Raw genomic sequence first — 23,975 nt, 5'->3', positions numbered from 1 at the left:
AGAGGGGAAACCTGCGGAGAGTCGGGGATTGGGATGGGAGAGGAACCCCTCTGCGGGTACCGAGGTCAGGGAGGAAGGAGGGGAGGAGGAGCGGGGCAGGAGGGGATGCCCCCGCAGCCCGCGGTGAGGCGGCAGGCTGTGTGTCCCCAGCCACGGAGGGGAGCGGGGGAGCAGATGCCCACCTGCAGCCCGGGGAGAGAGGAGCCCACGCCGGAGCAGGGGGATGGATGCCCCCCAAGATGGCCGGGACTCCGTGGGGGACCCACGCTGGAGCAGGCTGGGACTGAAGGACTGCAGCCCATGGGAGGGACCCATGCTGGAGCAGCTCGTGAAGAACTGTAGCCTGTGGGAAGGACTCACGTTGGAGAAGTTGGTGGAGGACTGTCTCCTGCGGGAGACCCCCCACGGCGGAGCAGGGCCCGAGTGCGGAGTCCTCCTCCCCCTGAGGAGGAAGGAGCAGCAGAGACAAGGTGTGGCGAGCTGACCCCAGCCCCCATTGCCGGGGGGAGGAGGGAGAAAGAACCGGGAGTGGGGCTGAGCCGGGCAGGAGGGAGGGATGGGGGGAAGGTGTTCTAAGATCTGGGTTTTACTTCTCAGTATCCTTGTTTTGATTTGATTGGTAGTAAACTAAATCGATTTTGCTTCTTCCCCAAGCTGAGCCTGTCTTTTGCCCATGACCATAAGTGGGGAGTGATCCCTCCCTGTCCTTGTCTCGACCCATGACCTTTTCTTTATATTTTCTCCTCATCCTACCAGGGCCAGGGGAGAGGACTGAGCGAGCAGCTTCATGGTGCTTTGTTACCAGCTGGGCTTAAACCACAACAGCACTCAACACTGGTGTTCTGACCTCTGAAAGGTAACAGACTTTGGTAGCACCATCAATAGCACCAGCTTTGCTTGCGGTTTTTTTGATTTTTTTGATTTGTTTGCATTTTTGAAAGCCTTACGTGAGGACTTGCCCCAAATATAGGCAAGCAAAGAAATCCCCCAGGTAGGATAGTTTGTCCTTTGTCTGTGGTAACACCACTGCCTTTGTGGGCTGTTCGGATTGTTCTGGTGCAGTATATTCCATTTTAAAAACAAAAAGTACCGAAACCCCAAAACCTCAAAACCCAGACTTCCTCATTGTGTTACAGAGGTGCATAATCTGAGAGAGCAGCAGAGAGCACACTGCTCCTCTGCTGCCTGCTCTACAGGCACAGGAGATCTTCAGAGTGGGAGCATGGAGCTTTGTCTAGGGTGCACAGGTAGCCACCCAGTTGAGAGTTCAACTGGAAAAAGAGAACCCAACACTGGCCAGATGTGTTTGCCCTTGTCCACTCATTGCAAGATGTCTAATTGGGATGACTCAGAGGCTGGAAGTTGACAGCACTTCCCAAGACCAGATTTAGGCACAGAAAAAGCACACGGTAGCCCAGGGCAGTCAATGTGCCACTGTATCAATGCTAAACAGTGCAATGAAAGGGTGTCTTAGATACAGACACTGCCCAGCAATCCTGCCACAGCCATCAGTGGGCGCAGTCTTGTGGTCCAACTGCTTCTGCCAAGAAATCTCCATAGGATTGTGGAGCTACAACCACCTCACAGCAACAGCTGCTCTTAAACTCCATCCCTAAAGTGGTACAGGATCAGTAAATGCAACTTTTGGTGCAATTGATCCTAGCCTTCCTCCTCCGCAGCCCAATCTCTGGGCTGCATGGCTCACCTCAACTCCCTCCCTTCTCCGTTCCTGCCGTGTGAGGTGCCAGAGGGTGAGCAGAACTCCTGGTTTGGATGTGTCTGCTGATGGAGTGGGTGGGAGACTGCTTAACGCTCTGGGAACTGACCTGTTGGAGGATGGAGACCAAGGGAGGTGAAAGCCTGGGGGAAAGGAGAGGGAAAGACAGAGGCACGGAAACTCTGTCTTCCTTGGTTTTCCAGAGCCCCATTTGACTCTCCATGACATTTCCTACAGCTCTCATTTTATTACCCTGGGCACTTCCCACCCTCCCTTCTCCATGAAAGCCAGTCTGTTACCACCACAAAGTTGAGTGCTTTCTTCCAAAGATGAAGACACAATAAAGTGTGGGTTTTTTCCATTCTTTGTGATCACAAGTCCTTTCTTCCATCTTTACAGCACCGTAAGTGTTCAGAAAAATACCTACATAGATAGGTATGGAATGTCTTTAATTTGGAAGTACAGTGAAACTTCTGACAATGGGCTACTTTTTCCTCTGAATGACTATCTTTCAGATAGACCTGAAGTCTAAACTTCCAGTTGCTTTGTCTGTTGACACCTTTAATGTGATAGGGGTAGTCATAGTGATTCTTATCAAAAAGAGCTGCTTCTATGTCTAAATCTGCTTTTTGTTAGAACATCCACCTACTCTTATTTGCTCCTCATTCCCACTATTTGCTTCATAACTATGCTTCAGAAAAACTTTGTCACATTTTTATTCTCTCCTAGCATATGAAAAAAGTGAACTCCCATGAATTGGTCCTTATAAAGCCACCATTGCCTTAAACCTTTCCCTCTGAAACCACAAAAGACCAGGCCAGGCTCTGTTGTTTCTTTCATGATTACTGTTTCTAGGGATGACTGGATTTTTTTAAGTTCTGGTTGCTCTAGGTGAGTTGTTCATCTCCTCAGCCAATACCGAGTTACTGACAGACATGATCAAATGCATGAAAGCAACCATAGGATGTCATTTAATACATTGTTTTTCTGTTCATGCCTTGCTCTATGCTTCTAGTACTGCATGTGAGCAGAAGTGGAGCTGGTTCAATTCTCATTTTTGTAGAAAATACTTTTGCAGTCAAAAAGTTGCTGTTACCTTCATACTATTTGAATTGCAGAGAAGAAAGCAGGTCAGATATCCACTTTGGGGTATTGGCTGGTCTCAGTGACAACTTGGTATCATTCATGTTTACAAGCAACGTAAGAGAATGAACCTGAAAAATGACGGTCCACTTACAGCTTATCAGTCATCAATCTCACACTCAGAGGAATCTAGAAAGCAGAAATACTCATAAGTCTAGGCATTTCTGGGTCTCTAGAAAGTAAGTTCTCTTTGTCCTCAAAGACAGTCAGCACTGCACTATCTTTGGCTTTTTCTTTGGGAAATAACTATCTTAGTTATGTATGAATAGCTGATATATGAACTACTGCTGATATGGTTATATCACTTCATTTGTCAATAAAGAAGCAGTAGGATAAAAATGATCTTGGGATTTTGATAAAGGTGAATCCTGGAGCATCCTGGAAGGGTGCTGGCCAGCAGTTGACTTTTTCCAAATATAATAGGCAAGAAATGGGAGTGGTAGAGAAGCACATGTAGAGTTCTGTCTCCTGCAAGTTTTTAACTCCCGCAGAACAGATCTGCCTCTTTTTAAGAGGAAAATGTTGACATATCTTGATATCTTGCTGTTTGAAAAATGTCATGTTTTCTAGTGATACTTCAATTTCAACATGTGAAGAAAAGAAATTACTTTACATGGATCATAAATATCCATATTAAATAAATTACATTGTATTCTGTGAAGCAAAGCCTTTCAAGGTATAAGGGAGCTTTTGATGTTTTATACTGTTTATAATAACCCTCTCCTTTAGAAATTGTACAGCTGTGACCTGAGAAGGGAGTAAATACTCAGCAGCAGGCCCTGGAGTAGATTTTTGTAGTCAGATGCTTACTACTTCCAATTTCTTGTCTTTTTTTGCAGTGGCTTGTGGTTTGTTTTTTTGACACTGGGAGAAATAGACTGAGAACAAACCTTGATCGCAACTGGGGGATAAGATATATCTTATCTGAAGACTTTCTATCCAAGACTTTAAATCCTCTTTTTTTCACAGGCTTAAGGAACTTTTACAATTTGCATTGTCATCTCCTTGAGTGCCCCCATAGACCATCCCTGCCCAGCCCCCCGGGGCTCCCCCCACCCTGCCCAGGGCCCAGGACCCCATGTCAGGGGCCGTCAGCCCCTGCCCCAGCAACACTCCGGCTCCCCCCAGCCCTGCCCGGCCCGGCCGTGGGCCCCTCCGAGCCGGGCCCCCCATGTCCCAGCCCGTCCCCGTCCCCGTCCCCACGGAGGTGCGCGATGCCCGGGGCTGGGGCTGCCCCGGTGCCCCCGGCTCCTGGGGGGGTGGGACGGGCCCTGGCTGCCAGGCCCTGCCCTGACCCACCGTGGGGAGCCCCCCGAGTCCCCAGGGGTGGTTTGTATTGAGAGACGCTTTGTACTACTCAGTATTATTTAGAGCTAAATACCTGTAAAAGAAAAGATTTTTATGCACTCACAGGATTCCCAAGCACCAGTGGGCTCTGTAAAACAGAAAGGAAAATTTAACCAGCTAGCTGCTTGTTCACGTTACATGAAATCATGAGTTCTGCAATAACGTATTTGTCAAGAATTGGGAGGGAAGTGATGAACATCATATCTTGCAACACTTCCGATGGCACTACAGTTCCCCAAAACACAAGCAGCAAGGCAGACAGCCCTATTTATAGCTATACAACCATTTAAAATACGAGTCTCCATCTTCTCTGAGCCTGAAGACTATGACAGAAAGATAAACAAGATAAAGACATATTGAAATAGGAGGTGGGTCCATCTTTATCTTTCTGACTGTTTTGCTTGCTGAGGTATTCACAGAGACTCTAGGAAGTCCAGGGCTGGAGGGGTGATGTCCCACACAAAATCTAAAAAGCTGTCAGAGGAATACATGGAGCTAAGTTTTATAAAGTTTTTTGCAAATAAAGTACCTACTGCCTGCTAAGAAATGTCCTAGCCACAATTTTTATTTTCTTACTGGGTTTGGTACTGAATTTGTAGAAGTTAGACACCTCTCCAAGATCCACTTTTAAGCATATACTCAAAAACATCCTTGAAAGTACATGAACTAACACTCTTATCAAACTTGCCATACTCACCATTGAATAACTCAAGATGATTGATATTGCTGTGACCCATTTTGATATTTTGTGTTTGCAGCTGTTCGCCCACCTGCTTCGCATCTATTCGTTCTGACTTTTGTATATAGCAAATAGAAAAATAATCTCTAGACCTTCAGACAGCAGTCACCAAAAGTATGTATGTATGTAATGTTTACACAGTGCTCCCAAGATCAGAAGCTTTACGAATCATCACACAAATTGTTACAGAAAGGGATGACTTCTTAAACTTTGTTACTCTTTATTTGAACATTGACTGCTTGAGAAGTCTATCTAATCTTTCCTCCCACCAGAACTGAGAGTTGGTCAGATGGTATAGCAGCAGGCATATGAGCAGGTCAGACTATATAAATTTAGGGGAGAGTGGTTCACGATGGCATCTTTCACCTTGAACAAGTTTCACTGTTCTCTGCCTCCAAGGATGAAGACAGAGATGACTGCTCCTCTTACACTCATCTTCATAACCCAGTGGATGTTGCTGATCACCCAGTTGTGTGTTGGCTGGCACTGCACAGACTGTGAGTAGAACACTTCCATGGGGCGATCCTCCGAGGTGGAATGTTACATGCTTCTCATTATAGGTAGTTGTGCTTAAGTTGCCTTCTGTCTTAGATGTGCTAGGTAGTAACTTCTGCACCCAAAACTCTGGGAATCAGTCTTTCACCTTACTGGTCCTATTATGTGACACTTGCAGTGGAGATGCCAGACTCACCTATTACAAATTTGATGCTGAGTCAGTGGAAAATGGAACTGAGTTGACTGAGCAGCATGAATTTCACTGAGGACTGGTGTTCAGTGACTGCAGGAGATTTTACCAAGACTATACTGGTAAATTTGCCATGTAAAGTTTTAACAGAGATAAATCATTACACTTTCTTCTTTTTCTTTCATATCCTTAAGTAACTGAAAAAAGTATCCTTGGTAGGAAGAAGAGAGTCTGTGTTTTAGCAGTCCTTTCTAGTTTTTGTTGAGACCTATCTTGGTACTGAGGCGTATTTGCCCTCTCTGGCTGTTCTTGTGAAATTCTTGCCATCAGAGGACTCTTCTGGAGTCAGGGCCTTGATGGGACTGATATGTAAGATGATTGCCTTTTTTCCTGGTTTCAGAGGAACTTTGGTAAGAGGCATCTCATGCTGTGTGGATGAGAATTCTTAAGTACAAAGGACAGACTGAATTAGATACATGGGTCCTTACTGACTTACCTAAAAACAGGACATAAGCATTCAGGGACTTTGGAGGTGCAGTGATGTGCTTGCTCAGGGCTGACTGGTGTGACACAGAAGCCTGTGAAGACACAATATTTCTGGAGTGGCTCTTGAGGGCCAAGCAGGTTCATACAATCATAGAATGGTTTGGGTTGGAAGGCGACTTTTAAATATCATCTAGTTCAACCTCCTTGCCATGAGCAGGGACATCTTTCACTAGACCAGGTTGCTCAAAACCCCATTCAACCTGTCCTTGAACACTTCCAGGGGCAGATCATCCACAGCTTCTCTGGGCAACCAGTTCCAGCATTCTACCACCCTCATTGTAAAAAGTTCCTTCCTTATGTCCAGTCTAAATCTACACTCTTTCAGTTTAAACCATTGCCCCCTGTTCTGTTACTAAAGGCCCTGGTAAAAAGTCTCTCTCCATCTTTCTTATAATCTCCCTGTATGTATTGAAAAGCCACAACAGAGTCTCCCCAGAGCCTTCTATTCTCCAGGCTGAACAACCCCAACTCTCCCAGCCTTTCTTCAGAGGAGAGGGGTTCCAGCCCTCTGATCATTCTTGTGGCCCTCCTCTAGACCCACTCTGACAGATCCTTGTCTTTCTTGTGCTGGGGACCCCAGACCTGGACGCAGTACTCCAGATGGGACCTCACAAGAGTGGAGTAGAGGGGGAGAATCACCTTCCGTGACCTGCTGGCCATGCTGCTTTTTATGCAGCCCAGGATACGATTGGCTTTCTGGGCTGCAAGCGCACATTGCCGGCTCATATCTGATTTTTCACCCACCAATATCCCCAAGTTCTTCTCTGCAGGGCTGCTCTCAATCCATTCATGCCCCCAGTCTGTATCGATGTTGGGGATTGCCTCAACCCAGGTGCAGGACCTGACACTTGGCCTTATTGAACTTCACGAGGTTTGCACAGGCCCACTGCTCAAGCCTGGCCAGGTCCCTCTGGACGGCATCCCTTCCTTCTAGCAAATCAACCGCCCCACTCAGCTTGGTGTCATCTGCAAACTTACTGAGGGTGCACTCAATCCCAGTCTCTGTGTCATTAATGAAGATGTCAAATAGTACTGGTTCCAGTACAAACCCTTGAGGGACACTACTTGTTACTGGTTTCCACTTGGACACTGAGCCATTGGCAACTGTAAGGCTTTGGATGCACCCAGCCAGCCAGTTCCATAGCCATCTAACAGTCCACCTGTCAAATACATACCTCTTATAAGCCACTGTCTGTGTCTTCCTTCACCACTGCATAGACAAGGCACCTGTATGACTTGCCTAAATTAGGTGCTAGTTTTTAGAAAGCTAATGTTAGTGGAGATGAATCTCAAGCCAGCTCCTTCGCCAGGCAGTCATTTTACAATTTGCAGAGTTCCATCCACAATAATGAAAGGTCTGACAGAATTTACTCTTTGTATGAGAGGGGTAATATATATGAGACTGTTAAGAGAATGAGGTACAAGATCTGTTCATTTAAGCAACATGGAGTTGTTGGCATATACAAAATGGTATTACTTCCTGCCTCATCAAGCTCAAAGTATTTGCTGATTCCTTATAAAAGGATGGATAAATCATCCTTCCTTTTAAAAGGTATGCTTAGTCTCCTTATTGGGTTTTGTTGGGGGTGGGGGTAAAGGAATAAATTGATATGTTCGTGATCAGGAGAAGATTCCTCATGTTAATCTCAGGTGGAAGAAGGTATTGCTGCAGAGCACAAACACCTCACAAGTTTACACATACATCTCCCTGAAGTCTTGAAAAGCTTCACAGCTCTGCACTTGGGTTTCTTTCCCTCTTTTGAGTCCACAGGGAAGCTCCTCATTCTCTCCATTCATTTGACAGGATGCTGAAGAGCGTCCTTCAGATAGAAATGCTACGGCAGGGTACTGAAGGATGACAGGCACATGTTTCACTTTGTGGCATTGTGGCACCAGTGTCTCCTTTTGAATAGGAATAATTCAAATCACAGGGGTAGCCACTTTAGGTGTCAGCGTGTACTAGAGCAGTGTAGGCTCCCCTGAGACTTATTCTATCAGACGCAGCTATAATCATATCTTTGGAGGATTTATCCATGACAAACTCTTCATTGAATCTGTCAGTGCAAACCTCTTCCAGTGTAACTACCTAAATTGAAGCAAGTCATTCCTAACCGAAGCAATAACCAGCTGGAGTTGCAGGTGTCTAACATATCTCAGCATGTGCCAAGATCCTCCAGCTTGGAGCACTCACACAATTTTTCCTCATCACGGATATTCCTGTGTTTGCAGGCATGAACGGGTCAGCCATTGAAAACTTCTCCTGTGTGATTTATAACATCTCCCTCATGAACTGCACTTGGCAGCCAGGCAGGGATGCTCCAGGAGATACCCAATATTTTCTCTACTGGCAGAACCCGCTGTAAGTAGGTCCACCTGAGTCCAGGGAAGTCTGGATTCTCATTCGACACATCACACTGCCCACGTTTAACTAAAATATCTTGCTATATACAGACCTGGTGAAGTGATGGAATGTGAGCGTTACATTAAAGATGAAAATGGTAGAAACACAGGATGTATGTTCCAAAATGTGAGGATAGAGCCTGAAAAAGCTTACTTCCTGGTGAACGGGTCTAGCAAAGATGGCCTGATCCAGTTCTATGATGAGTACATTCAACTGTATAAAATTGGTAAGTAAATAATTTCTTTCTGCATTATTTTCATTATTGCATGCAGGTAGTAGAGCATTTATCCCTGAGAAGGAAGCAAGTACCCTGTCTCACCTAGAGCTGAAAGTAAGAGACTGTGACCTCTTCAAGAAAACCTGTTCCTCAAGCAAAAGAGCAATGAGGGAAATTTAGCAAGAAAGCTCCACAGCTGCAGCCTGCCTCAGATTTATTAGCAATCTACCCTTACTGTTTTCAGTTTTTTCTCCAACAAGGTCCAAAGGACTTTAAGAGATGATTGTACTTCCCCATGCTGTCCTTTCAATGGTGGCCAAAGACCTTTCAACAGAGGAGATTTTTTCAGGAGAAGGTTGACTGAGCACTGGTTTGTGGTTCTCATTGCCCGTAGGGATGGCATACACTGACACCATACCCTTGATTAAAGACATCAGTATGTGTACAAAAGCACCCCTGAGGTACTCTACTGAGAAGCATCCTGTGCAATTACTTTTACTGTGGCAAAGTCTTTTTGGCAAAGTCCCGCTGTTTTTGGTATTGCCTCCAAAAAATGGACAAACGAGGCTTCATCTATAAGGAGAAGGAATTAAGCTGTAATATCACTCATGGCAGATGAAAGACAACTGTTCTTTGACCAAATAGCCCATCACAAATAGCCCAGGCCTGTCTCTAAAGATTGATGTAAAGTTGTAGTCTAGCTGAAACTAAGCTTTCCTCTATCAGCCTTTTAGCACCCTTTCTGTCATGAGTGGCTGTCTTTCGTTGTTACAATAATCAAGTCCTCAGCGATGATCAAAATATAAAAGTCCTCACATTTTTTCTCATATCTGTGAAATTAGGGGAGATATATGAAGAAGTTGGCTAGATTCTTAAAACTGAAGTGTCTTTCTTAAATTTGTATGGCTAATTTTTTAGAAGGAGAGGGGGGGATAAACTGCATAGTTCACAACACCAAGCAAGCAACACCTTCATGTCACAGCAGCATTGTGTGAGGAGGCTTGAAGAAAGACGTGACCTTTGGCTTTCTTACATTAGGGTTAGCATCAGCTCGTCCTTCTGCAGTAAAAAACGTCCTTATAAAAAGAAGACAGGACTCTACCTTATTCACCTGGAAAAGTAAACAGAGGGGGCTTGTATCTTTGTATGCTCCTAAGTAATGTTCCCCGCCTTAGTCCCTGTTTTTTCTGATACTGGGGACAAGATTTAAAGAACTTCTGTCTTTCAATTATTTCTAACAGAGTTCCTAAGAAAAATAGATACAAATTATTATCTTTCTTCATAGAGGTGTTGCTTGCAATTGCACTCTTTTATCAAAGTAAAAAGAGATCAAGAGATTTTAATTATTTGAATTCTTGGATATATCATTTCAGAAAAGCTCATGCCTCCATCAAATATCACTGTCAACTGTGATGAAATTAAAAATTATTGCATAATTCAATGGCAACAACCCCAAATAAGTCATTCTAACAAAGACAGCTGTTTTAAATATGAAATCAACATAAAGTATAAGGTAAGAGGAATTTCTTTATCTACCTCTACCATTAATACGTATGTTTGCATTTAGCAGTACATATGGGTGAAAAGAAAAATCAGTCTCTCTTGTATGGTGTAGCCTTCCTCATACGTAGCACTGTACTCCTTTGTGGTTTTGCCTTTCAGCACCATGTTATGCCATACTGCCCCATTTTTTTTAAATCCCTGTTCCCTGAGTGAGATATTGCTGGAAATACACTGGATGACTGTGACTGTGTGGGACTAAGAGGAGAAGGATGGTTAATCAAGACTTGAACATATCACAGCTCTGGCTGTGCCAAAACTCAGAAAAGGCACTTCTTTCACTAAGACCTGTTGGAGCCGTCCTGGACTGGAGTCCTTCCAGTGGTGACTGCATCTCTGTGAAAGGGCAGAGCTGGGCTGACTAGAGAAATGTGCTTCCACTTAACAAATATGAGTTGATGGAGGTGAATGAAATTTCTCTACATATGAAATGTAAATAGCTTATCCAGATATATATAAGCAACATACCAGTTGGTCCAAAAGTTGAAGCTGTATAATGTTAAATAAAAGGAAAATAAATGTGAGAGAAAACAGAGAGGCAGTGTGGATAAGCACAGGTTACTGAGGGAATGATTTAAGCTACTGAAGGTCAAATTCAGACCTTGGCTTTACGAGTCTTTTTGCAGCAATAAGGAAGGACTGAGATTGCTGTGTTCTGTTGCAAAAGTAGACCCAAACCACTGTAGCTGTGGCAGAATTGCGTCACATGACCACAGGGTGGCAGGCAGTGACTACAAAGGAAAAACCTGCCTGTACCGCAACCAGATTTGGCCACTTAGTGGCTGATGGAAGGCATTCCCTAGATTTCTGCTATTTGGAACTTCTTAGCCTGGGTCAGGCTTGCTATTTCATAGATGAGTTTTCTTGCAAGCCCAACTAACCGCTGTGAAACTGAAATACTTCTCCGAATCCCTTGGCCGTTGCAGCAAAGAAAGCTTGCAGAAAAATCTGTGTGACGTTGGAATAAAAGTACATTGCAGTAAAGCAATACATACTTCTTAACATCTTTTAATATGCCTAATATTCGGTTTATAAAGAATATTCAATTCACACGTAGTCTGAATTGCCTAGCATTTTTTTAATAGTCATTAGCAGTTTTCATGTTACTAATTATGTCAAGATCCAGCAGTTACTGTATTGCAAAATTTATTGCTTTACTACTGCCAGGTATAAACTTGTATGGTTTTACTAATACACTGTGAACAACATATATTGTATTACGGTCAGCCTTTAAACTTAATTTTCACAATCGGAAATTACTTGCCTTGGGAGCAAACAAAAAAAGGGTAACTCCATGAGTAACATAATTTCAATCCCATTTTTGCATGTCTGACACTGATAAACTGAATTTGCTGAGACTCTTGGTTTCTTCTTCAGCTACGTTTTAAGTTAAGGCTTTATAGATCAGGATATCTGGGAAACCTGAAGGCAAACCTTGCCAGTGAAAATGGAGCTAAAAAGGCACCAAATACCTCAGCCTTTCCCATGGCCCTTGTCATTAGTTTCCGCCAACTCAGTGAGCAACAGGCCTACATTCTCCTTAATCTCACTTTTGCTGCCAGTGCACTCATAAAAACCTTTCTTGTGTTCACCTCCCTCACTGGTCTCAACTCCAGCCGAGCTTTGGCTTTCCTGACTCCATTCCTGCACGTGCAGATGATGTCTTTGGATTCCTCCCAAATCCCTTCTTCTACATTCTGCATACTTCCTTTTTGTCTCTGAGCTCCCATTCAAGCTTCATGTCCTGCCATGCTCACCTGGCACACTTGCTCGGTTTTCTGCACACCGGAATGGACCATTCTTGTGCTCTGAGGAGGCTGTCCTTGTAGATCAGCCAACAACTTTTTGCCCTCCAGGGCAGTTTTCCTCGAGTACCAAGGCCTGTGGCTGTGAGCGTTTCTCAAGCTGACTGAAAAGGGCTCATCTGCTTCCTTTTCTTGATCAGTAGATCTGGAACAAACACCTACTACATTGCCACCTGTGTTGGTCTGTCCTCTGATGCCTACTCACAAACTCTCTTACTGGTTCATCATTTGTCCCAAGACAGAGCTCTATGTATTCAAACTACTCCTTTACGTAGAGCCCAAGGACGACTGTTTGCAAGGACACTCTCGCCCCACTTGGTGAGATGCATGCTATGCCTGCTCAGTAGCCCCTGTTTCTCAAAAAGGGTCCCAAGGTGGTAGAAGCTAAAGCCCTGCCTGTGCCACCAGACTCCAGACCTGCTGGATGAATCCAGTTCTGTTCAAGCCTTTCCCTCTCACTGGAAGGTCTGAGGAGACACCATCTGGGCTTCCTGCCCTTCACCATCTCCCCAGTGCTCTGCAAACACATGAAACCATCCAGCCTACCCCTGGCCATATCACTGGTGCCCACACAGAAGAGCAGGAAGGGGTAATAGTTCGATAGCCAGACAAGTCTGGCGGTCCTTCCGCAGCACCCTGGATCCTGGCCCCTGGCAAGCAACAGACCTCCATCAGGTCAGGCCAGCAGGCTAGTGCCGCCATCCCCTGCAGGAGGGAGTCTCTCTTTTAAATATCATACCCATTTTCCCCTTCATTTTTTTTAAACGCAGTGCCCTTTCATACATCTTTTCTTCCAAAATATGCAAAAGACCAGCCGTCCTTCTGGAACTCTACTTTCTGAAGTCTTCTATGACCTCATTGTTTTCATTTCTTATATATTATTTTAGTATAAACGCAAAAAAAGGGAACCTATATTGTTGCACTTTCTCCTAGATTGATCTCTGTGCTTAAGCTAGCTGGTTTATAGATTCTAGAAGCTGTCCCGTATAGCAGCATGCCTTGCAAACTCATGTTCAGGTGCCACATCAGCATGCATGCAGTTGTTTGATGAAACAAGTTTGGATTAATTTCATTTTGGTTTAAAATGGATATTACAGAATGCAAAATAATTTTAAAAATACATAACTGGCAGGCTAATGGAGATGATACAGTCTGCAGTCATTAGCTGTGTGTGGTCACTACATTACATGGTAGTCGTTATGGCTATTCAGAAGAGATGAGTGAATTTTATTCTGTCTATCAAAAATGTAGTTGGATGGCAGCCTAAAATATCTGTGAATCCATGTCAGTCCTGAATATTTTCATCTGAGGGAAAAGGAAACAATATTTATATAGTATTTGCAATTAAAAATAGTGACATCTATTGTAAAATATAAACACTAGAGGTAAACTAAAAAGTTTATTTCACAGATTTTTATCTTTTTTTTTCCTGGTGGGTATAAGAATAAAGTTACAGTTTTCATTCAGGTCTGGTTTGCTTGCGTTGCAATTTAATCACCAATATGAAATAAAATTTATTTCTCAACTCTAGTGGTAAGGAAAATAAATACTTTTCCATAGAAGAATTAGTTACTAAATAAACTTGGCATTGTAGATGAATTATATATTAGACAATAGATGTTAGATAAATTACTAGTTCTTCTGAACAAACTGTCAAATAGATAAGAAAGAGTAATGCAGAAAAGGGGGACAGTAGATAAAAAATACTTATTATTTAAACACAAAACAAGCAATCATAAAAATGAAGGGGTTTTTTTCTCAATTTACAGGATAATCCTGAGGGGAAAACCAAATATACTTCTATACAAGTAAGTCTGCTTGTTCTACTAATCAGCAATATATGTTAGTTTCATAGTCATTTGTAAAAAGTGAATAATATGCAAATGCCTTTAAATCAGTATGTGTTCAATGTCCTATGCTTTATGGGATCCTTATTTATAAATTTCATTAATGTGTTAAACTGCTAAATCATCATGACATATGTAATTTATTATACATTCAGGGGCAGAACTATATTACTATCCTGTAAGTATTTTGAAAATCCTTCCATTTTACATTATTTGTCCATTCTCCCCCTCAAATATTTGGAACAGAATTTGAAGTTACACATCAGTGACAGCAGAGAAAAGAGACACAGAGAAAACACCTCCTAGGAATTTAATTTTGTTTATGAAAAACAAAGACCACTAAAGCCCTTTGGGATAGAGGCTGTCCTCCAGGTATGCTGCACCTCCTTCTAACCAGTGCAGCTTGCACATCCCACCTCTACCCTGAAAGTCTCCAAGAGCAAGAGAGTTTCAGTAAATTCTAGTAACACTAAGTACTGCAGTCTTCTACTTATTTTACAGGTTTGGCTGGAAAAGTTATGCTTTTCCTGAAAAGTCATAATGCAAAGAATGAGGAAGGTGAGGTGCATGCAAACAGTTTATTCCTCAAATTACTCAAAGTGAGACAGTTCTATTTTATTGCCTCTGTCAATGTGCCAAGGGAAGTTAACAATAGGTCAGACTACATTGTAAGAAATTACAGGATATAGTTTAAAAGAGTAATAGCTTCTAAACAAAAAGTTTATTGAGTGACAGGTTATTTTTTAAAGGAGATACACAGATATGTACATATTATATACATAATAAACATGCATATGGGGGTTTTTTGCCTTGTAACAGCAGTCTACTTTAACAAGCAATGTTGTCCTAGCCTTGTATAAGTTTCACTGGTAAAAGGAACTTCCACGTTTTCAACACCTAGGTATGTAACAAAGAAAAACATCTCAGTTTTGCTTTGTTTTTAGGAATGGGCAAATAGTCACACATTTCAAAGATCCAATACAAGAAAGAAGTACCTCTTGAAAATGAGAGCTGCTGGCAGCACCTGCTTCGTGAGCCCAGCCTGGGGAGAGTGGAGTGCACCAGTTGAGTTTGGTAAAAACAAATCCATGCCTTGGGCTACTCTTCCCCCAGCGGTGTCCTGTCTACCTCACACATTGCTGCGCACCTAAGGACACAAAGATCTATAAAGGGTTGGCAAATATTTTGTTTCACTGCATGCTACAGAGAAGAGGAGGAAGAGACTTAATAAATCTCTTAATGCTCTAATATTGGAAATAAATATAAAAAGTTATATATTTGCAGCTGAAGTGCGTACCTGCTTACTACAAGGGATGGACAAACAGGCTCAATGTTAATCCCTCCCAGCAGACATTACTGCTAAGGTGTTAAATTAAAGAACTGATTTTTTATACCAAGTGAAAACTTTCAGACTGTCATTCACCAGTCAGTCACCAGAGTAGATGTCTGACACAGCTGTGCATCTGTTCCTCTTCATTAACAATAATAATTTATGACTGTTTCTCTTTCAGGAAATGAAGAAATTATTTCTTCTTCAGTATGGATTTTACTTGTGGTAGCTGTTGCGACATTCTTAGTGGTAATCGTCACAATTTTGTTCTGCAAAAGGTAAACAACTTACGTGTTTATTTTGTGTGGGTGTATGAAACATCTGCAGTTCTTACACAAATAAGGTAGAGGTGTCTCTCTAGTACAGATAAAACCTTTTCACTCACACTTTTCTATTTCATCCCTTTTGATCTCCAGGACTGGCTGTTGGAAAGCAGCATTTCCACAAATCCCAGAGCCAACACAAGTATTTCGTGGACTGCCTGATACAAAACCAGAGGTATGTTCTCTTTCTATTTTATATTAAATGCATGAAATACATACAAGGGTCTATTGTGGGTATTTTTTAAATGACAAGGAGCTTAACACAGAGGATAACTCTTTGTCATATTTTGAGGAATTACAAGAGAAAATCAGCAGGCAAGTTTGTTAAGGGAAATCAAATGCAGTGCTCTTCCAGACACAGGGGGGTGTTTCTCCCATTTAACAGGGCGATGCTCCCACTGGTAGGTCCAGACAGCAGCAAAGGCTGTGCGTTTTCCCAACACGAGGCACTCGCACACAGAGGACACTAATGCAGCCAGCCACAAAGACCAGCACAGGTACTTTTGCTGGCACTACGTCAACACCAACAGCAGTCATATAAATAGGGTCACAGACAGCCCAGTCCTGCTGCTCCTCTCTGTCTGAGCAGGGCTGGAGTTTGCCAGTGAGACACGCATACACCCTCACTCTCTGCATTCACAATAACCATAAATTCACAAGTTCCTCACATCTGATCTCTGTGTCCAGACTGTGGGTCCCCCCCACCAGGTCACCAGCTCACACTTTAGGTCTCTCCGGGTGCAGGTCTTCTACTCAGCCACTAGTCCAGCTTCAATGAAGTTTGCTACCAAGTTAGACAGGATAGAAAGCAAGATAGGATTTCATAATGTATTATCATTGTGGTTTAACCCCAGCCAGCAACTAAGCACCACGCAGCCGCTCACTCACTTCCCCCCACCCAGTGGGACTGGGGAGAGAATCAGGAAACAAAATAAAACTTGTGGACTGAGATAAGAACAGTTTAATAGAACAGAAAGGAAAAAAATAATAACGATAACACTAATAAAATGACAGCAGTAATAATAAAAGGATCAGAATATACAAGTGATGCATAATGCAGTTGCTCACCACCCGCTGACCGACACCCAGTTAGTCCCCCAGTGGCGATCACCCCCACTCCCACTCTCCCCAGTTTATATACTGGGCATGACATCACATGGTCTGGAATACCCCTTTGGCCAGTTTGGGTCAGCTGTCCTGGCTGTGTCCCCTCCCAACTTCTCGTGCCCCTCCAGCCTTCTTGCTGGCTGGGCATCCGAAGCTGAAAAATCCTTGACTTGGTATAAACACTACTGGGCAACAACTGAAAACATCAGCGTGTTATCAACATTCTTCTCATACCAAACTCAAAAACACAGAATAAACTCTATCCCAGTTGAAATCAGGACAGGCACAGATTGAGGTGGTCAGATCAGAATACCAACCAGCAGCTTACTTGCGCCCGTTTCTTGTCCAGCAATTTCTCATGTTATGTCCAGTAGTTTCTCATGGTCTGTTCAATTAGCTAAACTTCAGGCCAATGTGTACTCATCTACTTTCACACCTTAGCAAAGTTAATCTTTTTGTATTAATTTGTTTGAGAAGGTTCGTGGTAATCTGGACGGTATGTTGGAGAAAAGCACACGTTCTCCCTGCCCACCTCTGGGCCAGTCAAAAATCATGTGTCAGCACTACAAAGTTGCTGAAATTTCATTGTTATGGCCAGCTAAGGAAAACTTATCAGCTAAGAAACAAAGAAGTGAAATATTTCTGTAAAATATGCAACAAAATTTGAAATACTCTCCAAATTGTGCATAACTAGAGGCTAACCTATCCTTATGTATAAAACTAATGGAAGTTTTTATTTTCCTTTCAGCTGATGGAGAGCAAAATTCAGTCAATAACATCTGAAAATGAAGAGATAATATTAATTACTGATGTAGTGAAATAACCAAGAAAAACTGAGGAATGTGAAAGTGCATTTCTTATCTCAGGCAGATGCATATTCCTGTGGAAATCTGGAATAATAGAGAGGCCTTTTTCACTTTCTTCCTTTTCTTTACAAAAACAACAGTGCAGCCAAAAGAAAATGATACTTGTAATTTTTTGAAATGCCATTGTATTTGCTCTTAATTTTGGCTGATTTTAACTGTTTGGGTAACTTGTTCTTATTGAATATCTTAGATTTTAATAATATAATTGAAATATTTCAGTCAAGAAGTTTTAGTTACTTTTTAATTTTTTTTAAGGAAAAAGCATGGATTTGTCTCATACTGAAAGTAATAAGAATGAATTTCTTGAGATTAATAAAATTTTTTACAAAAAATTTCTGGTGCCTGAATGCCATTGTTCGACTGTCAAGAATGGGCCTGTTCATACCTGAAGTCTCCTCAGATCTCTTACAGTATTCACTGGCAACTAAAAAATTGAGAATGGGATTGAAAACAGGCTGACACATTGAGTGGTGGCCCGTAATGAACAGGACTCTCAAAGGACAGGAGTATGTCTACAACCCTAACTAATCCTAGAGCCTAATTGTGTCACAAGTTAAGAGATCAGCCATCATAAACTCGATATCAGCCCAGAATTTACTTCTGTAAGTACCTAGCTCTTCTTGTTCTTACTGCTCACTTGCCTTTTTACTACTTTCATTCCTCTTTAGCTTCTTAGTTTTTTAAAATTTTGAGTGCATGCTAGTGTTTACTGCTAACAGTGACTTGGACAATGGGATGAAACGCAGCCTTAGCAAGACTGTGGATGACAGCAAACTGGGGACACTGCCTGATATACTGGAGGGTAGGCCTTCTAAAGAGATGTGAATGGGGATATCTTCTGGAATATTGTTCCTGATGTAGGCTTTGTTAAGCTGTCTTCCTAGAAGCCTGGGAGGCATACTTTGCCCTATTTCAAATTTGAGATTGTGTTCTGCAGGAAAGGCTGTGCTTTAGTGTTGTTGGGTAGAGTACTGCAAAAGCCCTATTGCCTGTTTTCTCTGCTGAGAGCAGTAGTATCTAAATATGGCAGGCTTGAGAGATTTCCCCACTAAATGTTAGATTTAGCTGACCATTGCAGCCACTCTAAGTAAGCTTTAGAAAACTGTTATAATTTCAGCTCTCAATTTTCTCCTCTTTTCCTAATAACACTGGGCCAGGTTCTGCTAATAGTTTTATTAACTCGCAAGTGGTTACTCTTTCCAGTGCTAAGTTGCTGGGTTTCTTTACACTCTTGCTTTGCTGGATCCCTACCTGCTCATGCAATTTATCAGCGTAAGGGGTTTCAGAAGAGATTCTGTCCTGCTGGTGGTGCCTTCCCTGTTGCAGAGCACAGGTAGAGTTCTGTCATGCTCAGATGATGCAGACAAATGTATTTGGAAAGTATTTTGAACCTCCCAAGTCAAGCATTTTTAGACCAAACAGAAAAATGTTTGGGAATTTATCATATAGCAACAGCAATATACAGGGGCATAAAGGCCATACTGTATCAGAGTAAAATGTCCAGCCAGCCAATCCAGCACTTCAGCATGTTAGAATTTTTCTTCATCATGTGTGCAACTTTACATTTTTGTACATTATACATGAAACTGGCATTTCATCTGCCAGTTTATCATTCAGTCACTCACTATAATCAGGCTATTGAACCTCCTTACAGTCATGTTTGGTTTCTATTATCCCAAACTACCTGTAACTATTTATCCATGCGAGAGTCCTCCTCCTCTTATCTCAGGACAGCTTAGATGTTTCTCCTGGTCTAACAATGAAATGCTCATTTTTTTTCTCTAACCCCTTTGGCACTTCATTTTGAGCATGATCTTCCCTCGCATTCCTCTTGAAGAAAAGTCCCAGCATAACAACCTTGAGGGCATTTGTACCAAATACTCACTGATACTTTCCGTTGTCACTTTACTTCCTTTAACAAATCTTTTAATATACCTCAATCATCTATTTGCTCAGTGGTTCCTGATAAGATTCCTTTTTGGGAAATTATTTATTATTAGATTTCTTTTATTCCTTTTACAGGTTGTTCCATAAAAAATGTTTTTGGCCTGAATTACTGTACTCTTGTATTTATCCTGTCAGAATTCACACACTTTCCTGTTTTCCTTCTGTGGCAAGGGCTCCAACTTTTTGACGGATGCCTTCTTATTTTGTGCAGCCTCCCTCACCCTTTTACTTTGTTAAGCCAGGATCAAAGAGATTTTTCTTTTTAAAGAGGCAAAAAACCCTACTATTTGATCTGTTTGTATTATGAATGGGACCCAAAGAATACATTTTAATGTTTGATCTAACTTTGTGGGAAGATACTGGAGTGGGCATAGCCATTTATTTATCATGTACTGCCATAGTGGCTCCACACATGAAAGCTTTGAGAAGGAAAGAATATTAGGTAACATTTCCACAGAATGAAAGTATTATTGGTACTTGGCAAAAAAATAATTTCTGCATCCCTTATGAAGTATAGCAACAGGCAGACAATGTAAGCCCTTGTAAGAACTAAGTGGTCAGTAGAGACCATGAGGTCAGCACAGAAGACAAGAGGCAAATACCCTTATCTCCTGGGGTGTCTCCTGATACCCTTGACAAAGATCAGGAGCACAGTAACAATTTTACTGGTATAATTTGATTTCTGGGCTCCTTTGGGAAAGAAGCATATTCCAGCAGAGGAGTCAGAATTTGAGCAGGTAATAGCAGGGCACAGACAAAACTTCCTTTTTTGGTTAAAGCCTAATTCCATGCAAGGCTCAGCCTTGATTTGGAGTTATGCCAAAAGAGTTGTCATCTGACTCCCCAGTTTGGATGGTTGGTCGGTGAACCATCTACTTGTTCCTATGTGAGGATATAATGCTGGAAGCTCACCATGGCTCCTAAGGTGGTCTTAAGACTCAAACAGAAAATGCTCAGTGATTTCCTCCCTTAACAGTATTAGCCTTTGAGCACTTTCATTCACAAGAAAAAGAACTTTATCCTCTGAGTAGCCCCACTAATTTTGATAACTCATATATCTTGCTGCTCCTTTTGGTCTCTGAGATTCAGGTTTTGGGGGTCTCACAATGTTTTTCGTAGTTGGGTGAGGAATCACTGACACATCATGCTTATGCTTTGGTACAATTTTGGTTTTCACTTTGAGACTCAAAGGCTGAGATTTCTAGACTAGACATTTGAACATAGCTATTTGATTATTAAACTAGTTTTATAATGATACTAGACATTCGATTATTAGAATAAATACTTCCAGCACTACTTTCTTGCACTGAGGCCAATTGCCATGTAAGAGCCCAGATAGATACATTTTATTAAACCTTTAAATAAGGTGGACACATGCAAACTGCCCTTAGAAATTAGCCCTGACCTGAGCTAACCGCTGGACTATGTCCAGGAGTTGTTCAGGACATTGCTTGCAAATACTGGCCAAATCAGTGCTAGGAACAGTTGTTCTGGGACACATTCCAGCGCTGGGGAGCCTTCCAGTTACCAGTGCAACCAGGGGCGATCCCCCACACTGTCCAGCTTCTCCTGTAGCTGGATGCAAACAGCTCTTGGCACACCTACTGCCTTTGACAAAGTTAATGATTGCCTTTTGGTCAAAGACTCGCCTGGGAATCTTTTTGCAGCAGATCAGAACAACAAGGCCAATTTCTTAATGAGGCCGAGTACATGCTGGACATGCATGAAAACCTTCTTTGTATTTCTCTCAGTATGCAGCAGTGGCCAGAGTTGAAATGCTCACAATCACTTGCTAAAAGAGTGATGGGGTTTTACTAGACTATACTAGTTCATACAACCTTTCACGGTATCTTTTCTCTCGGGCAAAATTGCCAGAGTGAAGCAGAGTTTGGCTCTAATCCACCAAAACCTAGCCATGTGCTATGAACCGTTCATTGGCTCTCTGTAGGGAAGGGAATAGGAAAGTGCAATAAAGACAATATCGAGACACTCAGGAGATGGCATTATGGTCTCGTTAAATAGATTCTAAACAAACTCCTCATTTGCTTCCTGTTTTCTCCTGGAAAGTGATAACATGCTTCAACTTATTGAGGAAAGATGTTACACCCCTGTTCAAAAAAAGGCCAAAAGTTCAACCCAGAAAACTGCAGACCTATCAACCTTGAAAACTCATGGCGTGAGTCCTCTTGGAGCACATTAAGGAGAAGGTGGTCACTGGGAACAGTCAGTAAGATTTTACCAAGGGTGTGACAAGTGGGGTACCACAGGGGTCTATCCTGGGACCTATCTGGTTTAATGTTTTTGTCAATGACCTGGAGAAGATGATGGAGTGCATTGTCATCATGTTTGCAGATGACACCAAATTGGGGTCACCAGCTGATTTGGTCAGGAAGAGGGCTGCCATGCAGAGGGACCCGGACAGGTTGAAGGAATAGTCCAAAAGGAACCTTGAAATCATCCACTACTCACTTGAATTTACATTGTCTGGAAGAGGAGAAGGTAAAAAATATGACATTATTTTAAAATAACTTTTTCAAAACCAGTGTTTTGAAAACTTGTGCTGTGCATTTCCCAGAACTGTGCATTACAGCAGCCCTTGTTAGTCTGTTACAAAACAGGTACATAACAACATTTGGCAACTTCTAGAAGGGTATGAACACAATTGTTCCATCTACTGCTTTCTTATGAAAGGTTGATAACAATTCTGAAGCTTTTGTTAGCCTGGTGTTTTTGTCAGACCTCCTCCTCATGCTGCAAATGTTAATGCTAAACCGAGACATTGTTATTAACAGATTTTTCAGACCATGTAGAGTGAATGTTCTGTCTTTCATTTATGACAAGCTATTCATAAATTGGCTAGCAACATCTACATCAGCATGGAACACCACCTTGCAAGAGATCCCAGCAGACCACTCTACACCTGTGGACCAAGAGCACTGGTGCTGGAAGGGGCTGCCTTGGGAGAACTGGAGAGGTCTCTGCCCACCCCTGACTACTCTAGGGGTAGTCTCAGCCGCTCACATTGCCAGTACTGAACTAGAATAAAACACAGAACCGTATATTAAACAAAACCGAAATCATTGCTGGCTTATCATAAACACCAGGCTGCAGACTGTGGCAGTTCACAAGCTGTTGAGATGACTGCTCCCAGGAGAAGGTGGGGGCCGTTTCAACGGGAGCACAAGAGATTTCATATGTCCCAAAAGAAGCTGATCCCCAGGAAAGTCAGGGTCCTGGGCTTGCCCAGGACCTGAGGGCAGCCATGGGGCCAGCAGGGTCGTGCCCTCCCTGACCAGGGCCCATCCACAGCACCCACTCAGGGAGCACAGGCAGCCAGACCCCAAGAAGAGGGGAAGGGTGGCTGCTCCTCTTGGTGCACACAGAGCCCTGCTGAATTAGTCCAGGCTGGAGTTTTAAATGTGTCATTTAAAACGAATTCAGCCACTGTTTGGGCAGTCTGAAGGAACTGGTCAGATGACACTGTAAGACCAGCCTCAGGTTACCCAGAACCTGACCAAACACACCACCACAACCAGATGCAAATCCCTTCATCAAAATTAATCAGGCATACTGGCACACACTTTGCCTCACAAATAGGTGTGGCACAGGAGGTTGGTGCTATAGAAAAGTTACGCAAGGTGGTAGTGGTCGCTAAGGTGGCTGGAGGTACCCAGTAGAGCATATTTGATGAATAGGCAAGTTCAGACTACACTGGCACACATACTAACTATGTTCTTTTCAAGCTACATAAAATAAGCAAATTAAATTCTTTAGGGAGTGGAAGATTTGAAACATGCCAGTGCTGTTCCCAAGGTACTGAAAGAGCTGGCAAGGACTGAGTCAGTGCTAGGTATGTGGTTCTAGAGGCCAAATTCTGCACCTGAGCCACTGCCTCACATGCAGTCTGCCTTCTGTATTACTTATTTAACTTATCTATAGGTTTTTTCATCCATAACCTCAAGGTTTTAAAATGGAGAATATTATTAACATACCCTTCTGGTGGGACTCACTGGGTAAAGGTGGGAAAGACTGAGCAGTGTGGACTGAAAAGCAAAGATATTTAAAATTTGAAATGTCTGTGAAGTAATTTGCTATTGGTGGATCTGACCACATACCCAAGGAAAAAAAAAAAAGAGATTTTGGTTCAAGGAAAGCAGGGTTAAGAATAGTTCTTCCTCTAACAGACTAACTACTAATGATACTGACTCACTCCTAAGAAGCCTGGAGAATTCTTCACCTTCCTGCTATTGTGCCTGTGTTGGGAATGGAAGGTAGGGGTAATTCAAATCACTCTTCGTACAAGTGTTTGAGAATAGCAAGAAATAAAAAGAATCTATTACATATCTGCATGCCAGATATCTTGTAAAACAAACTGGGAAGTGGCTAACACAGCGT

General features: G+C 42.5%; 1 protein-coding gene across 3 annotated transcripts; it reads left to right on the top strand.

Annotated features, from left to right (window-relative positions):
• The first annotated feature begins 766 nt into the window (after positions 1 to 766).
• LOC128135118 (granulocyte-macrophage colony-stimulating factor receptor subunit alpha-like) lies at positions 767 to 17,901 on the top strand. 3 transcript variants are annotated; one of them, XM_052773675.1, is made up of 10 exons: positions 767 to 856; positions 5,346 to 5,443; positions 8,407 to 8,536; positions 8,629 to 8,804; positions 10,169 to 10,308; positions 13,930 to 13,968; positions 14,952 to 15,081; positions 15,519 to 15,615; positions 15,754 to 15,835; positions 17,516 to 17,901. In XM_052773675.1, the coding sequence occupies exons 2-10, from the start codon at positions 5,347 to 5,349 to the stop codon at positions 17,588 to 17,590; spliced, it is 966 nt and encodes a 321-aa protein (XP_052629635.1). In that variant the 5' UTR covers positions 767 to 856; position 5,346; the 3' UTR covers positions 17,591 to 17,901. The 3 variants fall into 3 exon arrangements, with proteins under 3 accessions (XP_052629635.1, XP_052629634.1, XP_052629636.1); XM_052773674.1 differs by lacking the exon at positions 767 to 856 and adding an exon at positions 4,456 to 4,575; XM_052773676.1 differs by lacking the exons at positions 767 to 856; positions 15,754 to 15,835; positions 17,516 to 17,901 and adding an exon at positions 4,456 to 4,575 and having other exon boundaries at positions 14,952 to 15,179; positions 15,519 to 15,616.
• Positions 17,902 to 23,975: the final 6,074 nt, after the last annotated feature.

Source organism: Harpia harpyja, chromosome 22 (genome assembly GCF_026419915.1).
Source record: "Harpia harpyja isolate bHarHar1 chromosome 22, bHarHar1 primary haplotype, whole genome shotgun sequence".
In the NCBI taxonomy this organism is placed as follows: domain Eukaryota; kingdom Metazoa; phylum Chordata; class Aves; order Accipitriformes; family Accipitridae; genus Harpia; species Harpia harpyja.
The sequence above is the reverse complement of the archived record's forward strand: the minus strand, read 5'-3'. Positions and strand labels throughout refer to the sequence as shown.